Below are 12,711 nucleotides of genomic sequence, written 5' to 3' on the forward strand. Positions count from 1 at the left end.
AATTATATACAAAAAAAAAAAAATAGGCTTTCAGTATTGCATGTTGTTGCTCTGAAATAAACTCAAAAGTAATACTAATATTAATTCCTCATAATTATATAAATTACAAAATCCAACACCACTAGTATATATTGTACTACTAGTACTAGGACATCAAATTACTTTCAAGAAGAAACATACTGTTTGCAACAGAAGTTAAAGGGAAGTCTCCTCTATTGTACCATATAACAATAATGATATATTTATCTTTTCTTGAGATGACCAATATTTTCCATATCTTTCTTCTTCTTTCTCTTTTGGCCATTTTTACTGATTTAAACCCCAAAAAACACTTCAAACATCTCTGTAGTAAATAGTATATACTAACACACATCTTCTCTTATATGCATTTTTCTTTAAATTCAACAACCACAACTTGGCATCAAGCAGCTTGATATGAATCCTCGGATGCCTTTCTGCAATGAGTTTAAATATACGAACAAGTTAAAAGAAATTCAACATCTACTATAAATTGACCTTATGTATAAATGTAATTTTCCAACAAAATTCGAATGAAACCGTATGTCCCATAGCTCCACCTCTATTTGAGAATGTTACATATTATAACTCAGAAAAAGCAATTTTTGGAACTTCTTTTTTAATAATTGAACTTAAGTTATAGTGTAATTAAAATGGTTAAATAAATGCACCAAAAAGTGATTAACTTTAACTACCAGTCTACCACTCTCCATTCTCTTTTTATTATTATTATTATCCTTTGTCAAAAAGATTAGCACTTTAATTAAGTAGTGTCCCTTCAGATGTGACACTAGAAAAGAAGAGTGATCATTTTGCCTTTTATTGGTCCACACAGAAAGTCCCATCTTTTCTGCTACATGAATGGGTATTGAGTGATACTCCCTCCGTCCCTATTTACTTGTCCATATTTCCTTTTTTAGTTGTCCCTATTTAGTTGTCCATTTTGACAAATCAAGAAAGGACAACAAATTTTTTCCTATTATACCCTTATTTACACTTCTTGAAAATTGTAAAAGTGTATGTTGTTTCCCTCCAATTTATTTCACTTGAATTCAAATAAGTGGTTGTAATTTTGAAGTGAAAAGTTGTCATAAGGGTAAAATTGTAACTTCACTGTGCTAATCATTGTTACCTTAATCTGTGTGCCATTTCTAAAGTGTGCCATTTCTAAAGTGGACAACTAAAAAGGGACGGAGGGAGTACTAAAGAAGAAAAAATGGTTCACCGCTTTTACCAAATTTTGTACTGCCTTTCAAGTTGGTTTGATTTGACTTATTCGAAATACATTCATAAGAATTTTTATACTGTACTATTTGAATAGAATAAAAAATAAGCCAAGATTTTCTAATTTATATGAATTTGACTTATAAGTCACCAAGTATAAGCTTCAAGTTAAAGAAATACAAAAACTATTGAATTATGTCAAACTCTAACCAGAAGTCAAAAGGCATTTGAACAAATTATATTATATATATAATTAACCTAAATAATCATCCATAAAAATAATACTTAGTAGTTAATATGCATATAATCAGTGTATAATCTATGTATACCGATTGAAAAAAGGGAGATGTACCATTTTAGACCTAGGGTAGAGCAAGTCAGGAGAAATCTTGTAAAGATCTTCATCAACAGGCTTTCTGTGAACATGTCTAGCTGTTGGAACTGGAGATAGAGGAACACTAACATGCCTTGGTGACTCTTTCTCACAATTATCACACATCACCCATCCCTCTTTTCTTCCTTCTTTGTAACTTCCTTTTTTCTGCACACATTTTCACACTTTTCACTTTTCCACTACTATTAACACAAAATGAAATAACGGAACAAAAATACGCATTCTGTCAATAATTTAGTCCAACAATAATGTGTATTTTCTAAAGACACTCTGCTCAAGTAAAACATATTTAGTAAGAATAAATGCATACCAAATATAACTTGACAGTATTGAACAATAATGCACTTGTTAGACCTACCAGTCATGTACATTACTAGCTAAAATACAAAGCTTGAATATTTTACTTAAATTTTGTAACGATTCAAACTATGTCATATAAATTAAAACGAACGAAGAAGTACCTTACGACGAGGAACGACGATCATTGTGGGAGTAACAACATGATTCTGGTAAAGATCTCCAGTTACATACAAATCTGAATCTTGTGAGTAAGTATAGTGAATTAAACCAGCTTGTCTAGCTGATTCAAAACACTCTGTAAATGGAATTGGAAAATCATTATCATTACAATCCCAGCTACCAAATGCTGGAACTTGACTACGCTTCAAGTAATATCTGTTCTCCTGTATGCACAAAAATATTACTATTAATTTCAACATCATAATAATACTAATATACTCAATCCAAGAAAACATCAGTTTTTTCTCCCCAAAAAATAATAATAGTCTTACCTCCATTGTTCTAAGGATTTTTAATTCTTTTTTTGGGGAAAAGGATTTGTTGTTTTGTATCCTACTGGATATGCAAAGGAATGTGAGAGTATTTTTGAAGGACCTTAAAAAGGTTTGCTTTTGTGTAGTGAAAGTTTTTGTTTTGGGTGTGGTATTTAAAGGTAAAAATAAGAGAATACGGGACATTGACAACAAAATAACAAAAATGGTCCCATTATAATTTGGAAGAGGTATAAAGTAAGTGATCCCTTAAATTTATCTTTTTTAAAAATAAAATGGGTAGGGAAAAGAGAAATGAGAGAGTCTAAGGTCCCGTTTGGATTGACTTAAAAAAATAGATTTTAAATAAGGGAATATCTATTTTTTATTTTTAACTTATTTTAAGTTATTTTTATATTTGTCAAGCACTTTTAGAAGCAAAAAACGGACTTAAAAGTAGGTTTGATCAACTTTTAAGTCAATCCAAACACCCTTTAAAACTCTTGATAATCGAACTATTTCTAGAAAAGTGAAAGTTTAGATAGTCGATCAACTGAGTTATTAGATTTTCTATCCCTTGAATATATAATCTTGGGCGGATTATAGTTTTTGAAATTTCTACTACTACTAGTTTTGGTTTATTTTTAGAGCCTCGTACAGCTCATTGAGGTGCAATTTTTACTACCTCATATATTTTGGAGTTTGGCATAATTTTTAATATTGCAATTTCTAATTATTTTTTATTGAGGTGCAATTTTTACTACCTTATAAATTTTGGAGTTTGGCATAATTTTTAATATTGCAATTTCTAATAATTTTTAGTTAAATCTTTCATTTGTACCATTATTATGAAATCTAACAACTAGAATTTATTGAATATTCAACTAAACCAAAAAATGTGTAACTTTTAATAAACTTGAAGGACTTGAAGTGTTCAAAAGAATATTTAAAGTATCACTTTGGATCTATACCAAATGTAAGGTACCTTTTTATGTTATTCAAAGATATCCTAGTAGTATTAAGTTAGTATATACAGTATAAAAAAGCAGAGAAACAGAGAAACAGGCCAAATCACATATATCAAAAATGGGAGAGGCAGACAAAAAAGACAGATAGGTAAAGCAGCAAAAAATCAGCTTTACTCTATTTACTTTGCTTTATAGGTGGGAGGAAGAGAATTTATCCACTTTTTTTCCTCTTATTTGTTGAGACAGTGTATATACCACTGAATCAATGAATAGTTGTTTGATTCTCGAATTAAATTATTTTGAAATTATATTTTTGATATTATGTTTTTTAGATAATATATCCCATTTCGAGGTGAGACAAGGTAATTTAGAACCAAATTATGTTATTAGCTAAATTTTAGGTTACTTATTTTAAAAGTTTTCATATTTTTTTTAAATATTATGTCAAGTTAAACAATGCTACGTAAAATGAACTTTTTTTTTGTTTCTTATATGATGTTCGGAGTTTACATTGCAGCTTCAACTAAATTCAGGTCACACAATGCAGGCTTCTTCAGGGATGACACTCCTAACAAAATTTTCTTCATACTCAAAACTTAAATGAAAATTTTTTGATTAAGAGTGAACAGTCTCATCATCGTACCACAACATATCTCCATGAAATATATACAATTTTATATTATGTATACAACACTAGGTGACAGTATAATACAAAGTAGTTGCTTTTTCTGAATTATATATATATAAAAAAAAAAAAAAAAGCAACAAATCACTCAAATTTAAGGAAAGTTTCAAAAGTTTGAAAATAGACTTTTTAACCCCACACGCGTCACTATGAAATGCTTCGTGCTCCGTGCACGCTTTTGTTTTTTTTAAACCTTGTTCTATTTAAATATTTTAATTTCAGTTTTGATATACCTATGCCTCGTAAATCGAGATATGACATAGAATTTTTATAATATTAAGATTTGAGAGTAAATTTAATTCTGTAAAAGTTAACGTATTAAACGTTAGACAAATTATAAATATATTTTTTCCTTTAATACATAGTAATTACTAATTTACCAATTCAGAGGTAAAATTAGAATTTCAAATTTATTAATTTTCAATTTTATATTGACCGTTCTAAGTGATAATAATTGGGTTCTGTCTTAACATTCGTACACATTTAATAAATTTATTACTCCCTTTGTCCCATTTTATGTGGGGTAGTTTGACTCGACGCGAAATTTAAGAAAGAATGGAAAACTTTTAAAACTTGTAGTTTAAAATGAATGATAGAAATTAGTGTGGTGGAAATCATTTTATTAAGGATAAAATAGATATTTTATAGTTAAATTATTACTTAGTATAAAAAATGTGTTATTCTTTTTGGAACTGACTAAAAAATAAAGTAAGTCACATAAATTGAGACAGATGAAGTAGCATAATTACACTGTTAGAGCAAAATCTATTGAGTTTGACTAAACTCACATGCAGGCTATTAACTCTATTTCTAAAGTTTGTTTTACCATATGATTACAATTTATAATCAAATAAATTTTTAAAATCAACGATCGAACCCTAGGAGAGGTCTATTGAAGATGAAAGGTATGGGTCTAAATTGTACATGTTTGAAGAAATGTTAGGTGTTGAAGTGTTTCAAGGGCGCAGAAGTCTATTAGTAATATAGTATAGAATAGNATATACATCGTAAAATGTTGGTCAAAGTTCTTATTGTTTGACTCTAAAAAAGGAAACTATGACAATTAATTGTGGACGGAGGGAGTAGTAATATAGTATAGAATAGGTTAAGGGAAGGAGTCAAAGCACTAAAAAGAGGAATTTTTGACAGAGATATTTGGCAGAGAGCAAAGCTTTAAATGTACACAAGATCTAAAGTTTGGATACACCCACATTCTCATTTAATTTCAACTACTATTAAAACTTCCTTTTTTCAAATAATAATTCTACACTTGTCATGTTTATGGGGAGTTTGAATTTCTGTCTTGACTCTTGTGTATAAACAAAACAAAAATATTATGTATAGGGGAAGAGCTCACCATACCTCTCAATTGATGGAGTCCAGCGTTGTCCTGTTAGCTTATATGATACGTATTAAATAAGTTTTTTCTCGTTAGCTTTTGAGGTTACGTTAGTCTGTTTGATTAAAAAGATTACTTTTTTACATGATATTAGATGTCTAGTCTTGGACATGAGGAGGAAGGAGGTGTTGAGTGACTAGGGTTGGGAGATTTGTTCTCTTTATATGGACTATAATCCTCACACAAACTATAACAAAAGAGGTATTTATTGACAATAGATTTTTCTTTTTGTGATGATTGAGGTCATTGTATCTTGAGTTGCTAAAGTCTGTGGCGATATTTATAAAGAGTGTTGCTTAAAAATACTCGTTATTATACTAATGCCACTAACATAATATAGCAAGAATTATATTATTATCATAAAATCTTTTATTTGTTGTAGTGTAAAAGAAGGGTTTTGGGTTGAATTAGACCAGAATCCATTTCTTTAACATCATATTTGAGTTAGATTCATCCAAAATCATTGTCTTCAATGTTGGATCCCCAGTTTATATTGTCCACGCTCATTATTTTCAATGTTAGAACCCTATATTATATTGCCCACACTCTAGATGTTCAGTTCTAATGTGCAGAAATATTAGAGTCCACACCATTCACGTAATGAAAATTTAATCTCCATATATTATTTGAGATAATTCTTCCTAAAGTCCATTTCTTTAACAGAAATTTACTGCAAAGAATCTATTAGGTGAAGGCAACAAGTCAAAGCTGTAAAAAGAGGAAAAAAATTGGCAGAGATAAGTCACAGTCTGCCTATGATATTTTGGTATAGACAGAGAGCAAAGCATTAAATGGACAAAAAAAATCTTAACCTTGGATTCTTTGAGTAATCCACATTGTATTTTAGGAAGGTTTTGTTTATATTGTTGTCTCATTATATTACAATTAATTACCATACGTTTTAATTAAGCACATAAATATATGATAAGATGTTTTTATCGGATATTTTTGGTTCATATATTTTGAAGAAGTATGTGTGTGTTTTAAAGCCTTCATTGCGTAGATTATAAGTTTTATCATATAAAATATGCATTGATTCTCCTAATTAATCATACACATCAATTGAAATAATATTTTATGACTTATTGAGGTTAATGTATATTATTAAAAGAGATAATATATTTTAAATACTTAATTTATCTACATAACGAAAACTTGAAAAACACCTGAGATTTCAAAAAAAAACACATAATTTATTCAGCCCCAAATGTAATTTGAAAGTTTATTTATAAAATTAATTATTTTAGAACAATTTAATTTATTAATATTTGAAACCATTGCTTAGTAACTTGTGATTTTTGAAGTCTCTAATCCTCAAAGAGTTACACCAAGTTTAAAATAGAAATAACATTATGTACACATCTTAGCGCTTTAAATAGAGTAATTAGGAAACATAAATATTCTCAAAAACAACCTCTTTAAAATTGTTAAAAGATTGTTCTTCAACGTATTTACTTAGCATTATACTGAATATATTATTGAGATTAATGCATCATTATATACATTTGTTTTAAAAAAAAAATTGGTGTATGAAATTTTATCGACATTTGTGTTACTTTTTTTAAATAAAGAAAAGTTAAATTGACACACTTTGGGACCTCAATTCTTGATATAGCATTTCAATTAGACAAGCGGATCTAGTCTAAAATTTAATTATAATGTCGTGGTAACTTTATTTAGGCATAATGGGGGACAAGGATACCAGAATTTTGTCCTCTCATCTCACATCATACTAAATTTTTTTGACAATAATAGTGCTAATTAAGTTACTATTAATTGTAATATTATCAGTTTGAAATCGAAAATAAACATACAAATATATCATGCCATTATCTCTATATCACTTATGTCCTCTACGGGAACCAATCATATGTTTGGATTTGATGTCTTTAATTTATTTGGATTTGGCTATTGAACCTGCAACCTCTCCAAAATTATGAGTTAGACCCAAGGTAAATGTCCATCCATTGTATAAAAAAAGTGAAAAATTTGTGTGGATTATGATTTCATATGAAAGTTAAAGAAATAAGAGGAAAAAATAATGAGGTTTTGGCGGTATCTGAAATTTTTGAAATCGCGATTGAGAGTGTAGTAGTGAATAATTGAAATTCAATCTGATTTTGTGGAGAGAATTTAGGAGAAATTGAAAGGTATGAGAGAGAGGAAAGAGATGAAGTAAATTGTATAAAGAAAAAGACTTCCGTTTTTTTTAATTTGTGGAACCCGTCAGTAGCAAGATACTCGTGAAACTGTAGCTACTAAAAAGAAATAAATAAAACAGTAGCTATATTATTTATTTTCAATTAATAGTTTGTCATTATGCACAATTTTCCCTAAAATGTATTGGAAGTTTCATATATAAAAGACTTCTCAATACAATTTCTATCAAATATATTACAATTTCATATAGTAATTCTTGAATTGTCATTACGGTAGAATATTTATGTGAAACTTTTTTAAATTTTCCACGTATGATACATGTTTTTTCTAATTTTTCAAGTAAAGCCCTTTTCATCGCTGGAGAAAATAAGATCTATTGTCCTTTTATAATTCAAATAGAAAAATAATGATCTTTTCATATCTTTTATGTGTGAAAATGATAATTTCTTATAAAAAAACTCATAAAATTATTTTATTTTTTTTTATAAAAAGGCTAGAAAATCATATCTCTCTGTCATAGTGCCTATTGTGTAGCCTTAACCTGTAATGAGTGACCAACATAGATTGTGGTGTATTTGTGGGACTGTTTCACCCTTAATCAGATGTTTCGGGTTCGAGCCTTGGGTATGGAGAAAATCTTGTTGGGAGTGTCACCTCCAAATGGGTCATGCAGTGCGCAATTCAAATTTAGTCGAGACTCCAATATAAACTTCGGACACCGGATGAAAAAAAAAAAAAAAACTTTCATGAGTGAGGACATAATAAGAGATCACTTGTAAGGTACTTCATTTTGGGCCAAGTGGTCTAAAGAGTCCATTCCGTTTGGATTATAATTCTGTGTAGGCTTTCTTCATGTGCTTTAAGGTTAAATTGTATGAACATATAAATCATTAAATATGATACATATATTAGAACATATGATACAATTTAATCTTAAAGCACATGAAGGAAGCAACTGGGCATATTCTGATAAAAAAGTATATAATATAATAATATTAATTTGAGAAGCCTTTACTAAAAACTTAAAAAATTATACAATTAACATATTTGTCGGGATAAAGATTTCAATCTACCCATATCATTTCTAAAAATAAGTACTAAACTCAACTCGACTCCAAATAGAGATGGAGCTCATCAATCAACAACTGAAATTCTGAGTAGGTGCCTAATAAGCGTTTTTCCACTATCAAAGACAATTTATTAAAAAAACTCGAATTCAAAATTTTTAACTAAAATTATGAAAATATTTGTTATCATACCACACCCTCACTTTTTTTTGGTGGGGTGGGGTGGGGTGGGTATAATATAGCTGTGAAGCATTTACATGAACATGACCCATTCCAATTAATTGTTTTCCATTTTAAAGGATAAAATATAATTATAATATTAATTATGTGACACACAAAAAAGATGGGGAACAACATTACCCATGGATAGTCTAATTAATTAAGTTGGCCCTAGACCAACTAACTAGCTTAAAAGATCAATTTAATTTTGTGTTACATTTACTTACCCAAATTAAACACTGCAACATTTGCAAATGTTCTACCACTTTTAAGTAGCATCACATGGTTTACACTTGTGTAACATAAATTATATTACTATTAATAACAAGAGAATAAAGAAAGATCCATTTGGACAGCAATGATTAAGTTAGATTCAATATCTTTCTTTTAACATCAGAAAAATCACACGTCTCTATAATAGCTTTTAAGATACAACAAAGAAGAAGAAGGCAAACTTGTGTTTTATTTGTGTGTTTGATCTTTTCTATCTCGGTTTGGCTTGTTGAAGTAAGATCAAGACCGATTTCGTTAGTAATAAGGAAAAGGTGATTGAAGAGATGTCTTCTTAGTCATTGGACAATCCTAGCGATTAGGATAATACACGTACAACATGTATATACTCGAATAATATCTATGTATATCAAAAGAAAAAGTAAATCGCGAATTTAACCAATAATGTGCGATAAAGATAGAATAATTACCAAGTGTTTTTTTTTTGTTATTGGAGTTTTGAATTGGTACATGAGACCACAATTGAAGGACAAGTAGGGTCAATCCACACATGGGTTTTGCCAACCCAAAACTTAAAAAAAATTGTGATTTGCCATTGATATTGAGTAGTAGTACAAATTATCATCATTATTACTAGTGATTTGGACATGTTGTAAAGTAGGATGGTTCCACTCATCATGTGTGGCTTTGATTTTCTTTATCATTGAAAGATCACATTTGTCTATCAGATTAAGCCTTTAATTTTGCTCTTTTTTGGAGAAGAAGATTTTCCAACTTTTGTAGAAGGACCAAATATAAGGCCCCCTCCTAAATTAATTCTACACATGGATATAATTAATGAGATGTTGAAAAATTGTGGGTTAATTAACACATAATTATATACAAAGTAAATAAAGAATAAAAATAACAATAAAATAAGCCTAATTTTCAAGGCAACCCCTCCTTAATTAATTCTACACATGGATATTAAGGGAAAATTGTATGAAATAACAAATTATTAAATTCAAATTAAATGATATAGTCATAATTTCTTTTATTTGTAATTCGCAGCAAACATTTCATGTTTTTGCATCTGGCTGGACCCATTCGGTATACAATTACTATTTTTTAGTTTGTTTATACAAATTCAATTTGTTGTTTGTATATATTACCCATTCGGTATACAATTACTATTTTTTAGTTTGTTTATACAAATTTAATTTGTTGTTTGTATATTTTCTATAGTTATACATAACAAGACATGTTTGTATAATCTCTTTATGTATATATGTAGTAATTTTGTTTATATACAATTACTATGTTTTAGTTTGTATACAGATCAATATACAGATTACCGAAATATACATATCAAGACATGACAAGTTTTTTTGTATAAGTGTCCGAAATATACAAATACAGATTTTTATGTATATATATATCGAAATATACAGATTAATAGTCATAGCAAACATAAAGTTTGTTATAGAGCGCAATTATACAAACTATAACTATAACATATAAATATAATTTTTATGTTTGCTAAACCTAAAATTTACTCAATTAATAATAAAATTTAAGTATGACGTACAAATATGCCTAATTTTCAAGGCAAAAACAGAAATAGTGTTCCACTATGAAAGGGGAAAAGTATTATACAATCTTATGAATCTGATCCCCAATTAAGATTCATATTTTATAGATTCCAAATAATCTCATATTTATAAGATGAATATTTTTTCAATCCTACAAGTACAATATATATATATTTTCCTTTTCCAAATTTATTTGAAAAATGAATATTCTAAAACTTTTAGAAATTATGAGTTTTCTAAATATACAAGAGAAAAATTCAAGACATAATTAACAATTATAGATAAATTAGAGTGGGTTATAATCTATATGTATGAATTCGTCATTCTCCTTATCACTCTATTTAAGCTCGTCTCAATCCAATAACTATCAATATACTAATTAGATTTCATTTAAAATCTCTACTGTTTGAATTTTGACCATTCAATTTGATCATTGCTTGATCTCAATTTTCACGTAGGGTGAAAGTTTCACAAGATCCGTCATGTTTTTTTTTTTTTTAATTAAAAATAAAAATCAAAGCAAGTGATTTGTCTGTGGACCTCACAATTTGAAAAGTGAACTAATACCTTTCAAAAATTACGCAAATTTAATCCATAACATAAAGTTTGAAAATGCTCTTCGATCCTCACGTAATAACACGAGGATTTGCTTGGACTTTAATATCAGGACAAGACTAGCTTATCTTTCACCTGCTACTAAAAATTAGGTCAAAATCGAGGATCAAAATTGATGGACCAAGTCAGTATTTTAAGAAAATCAACATCAAATCAACAGATTCTACATTATTGATTTGTCCTGAATTGCTAGGATTGGTTAAAACTAAGGAACAACCTACTTATTCTATCGATTTTAATAAATTAAAAGTTGACATAAATTTTTTTTAAAATTGATGGACGTCCACTTTGTCATTTTTTTTTTTTTAAAAAAACAATGTAATGAGTTAGTTTCCCCTCGTTTCTTTAGACCGACTCAATCCGTCTACTTTTCTGTCTCGATTTTTATATTTTTTCTAGTAGTGACCTCTATTCTTTAGTAACTAGTAATTTCATTTCTCATAAATCACATATAGTTAGAAAATCGGTTGCTATAGGTTATAATCAGTAGGGCACAAATCACAATCCAAAAGTCGGATTGATTTTCACTCAACTAATAGTAATTATCGATCTAAAAATATTGATCATTTTTATACCTGCCTTGGAAATTATTGATACATTACAATGGGATGTAACCATGAAGAAAATATCAAGTAGGTAAGTAGGTCCATGTCTGGTCTGATAATAGTTCATTACAACCCTTGATTTTCACAGCAAGTTAGGCATATATATCTAACTATCAAAGTGAAGCAACGTGAAAAGGAAATAATTGTAAGCAGAGCCCCCCCTGTCCATGGAGCAACACTTGCAAGTTACAAGCCCGTTTGAATATGTAATCTGAATTTCTTAAAGTTATGAAAAATTCTTATACAATCTACCTAATGAGTAAATCATGATAACAAGATAGTAGAATATTCCAAGGCATGAGTATATCTTCATGTTCTTTTAATAAATAAATATTTGTGGTTATAAACTTTCAAACACATACTATAATTTTATAAAGATTTACTAGTTAACAATAATAGTAACTACTTATTCTTTAATATAATCCTTTCGCATGGTACATACAATCTTTTCATATCGAGTATGAGTCTTATTTATTTGAAATTTGAAATTATGATCTCAAACCACATATCTAAATATTAATTTCAAATGATAATTTCATATCGCATGTCCAAACGTCTCGTAATAAACAATATTTTTTTTAGTTTCCCACTCGATGTTCGATATCCATATTGGAGCCCGACTAAATTCGGATAAGTGCTCTTTAATAAAGACGACCTCATACCCGAGGGGACTCGAACTCGAAATCTATGAGATGAGGTAAAGCTCTCCCTAATAACAAATATGACTCCGTACCAAAGAGATTCGGCTAAGAACGAAGGACTACTTATCACGGATCCTGTTGGTT

General features: G+C 28.8%; 1 protein-coding gene across 1 annotated transcript; it reads right to left on the reverse strand.

Moving 5' to 3' along the window:
* Window positions 1-122: 122 nt before the first annotated feature.
* LOC125873148 (uncharacterized) lies at window positions 123-2,573 on the reverse strand. The gene is made up of 4 exons (XM_049554029.1): window positions 2,428-2,573; window positions 2,098-2,319; window positions 1,595-1,783; window positions 123-455 (listed from the first exon to the last, which is right to left on the reverse strand). Exons 1-4 carry the CDS (start codon window positions 2,431-2,433, stop codon window positions 402-404), a joined length of 471 nt encoding a protein of 156 aa, XP_049409986.1. The 5' UTR covers window positions 2,434-2,573; the 3' UTR covers window positions 123-401.
* Window positions 2,574-12,711: the final 10,138 nt, after the last annotated feature.

Source organism: Solanum stenotomum, chromosome 8 (assembly GCF_019186545.1).
Source record: "Solanum stenotomum isolate F172 chromosome 8, ASM1918654v1, whole genome shotgun sequence".
In the NCBI taxonomy this organism is placed as follows: Eukaryota; Viridiplantae; Streptophyta; class Magnoliopsida; order Solanales; family Solanaceae; genus Solanum; species Solanum stenotomum.

Bases quoted from the DNA above. Each gene is read 5' to 3' on its own strand.
- LOC125873148 (XM_049554029.1), bottom strand. The intron at 1,784-2,097 runs GTACTTCTTCGT...AAATGTGTGCAG, and splicing joins TCGTCGTTCCTCGTCGTAAG to AAAAAAGGAAGTTACAAAGA. The intron at 456-1,594 runs GTACATCTCCCT...AACTCATTGCAG, and splicing joins TCTACCCTAGGTCTAAAATG to AAAGGCATCCGAGGATTCAT.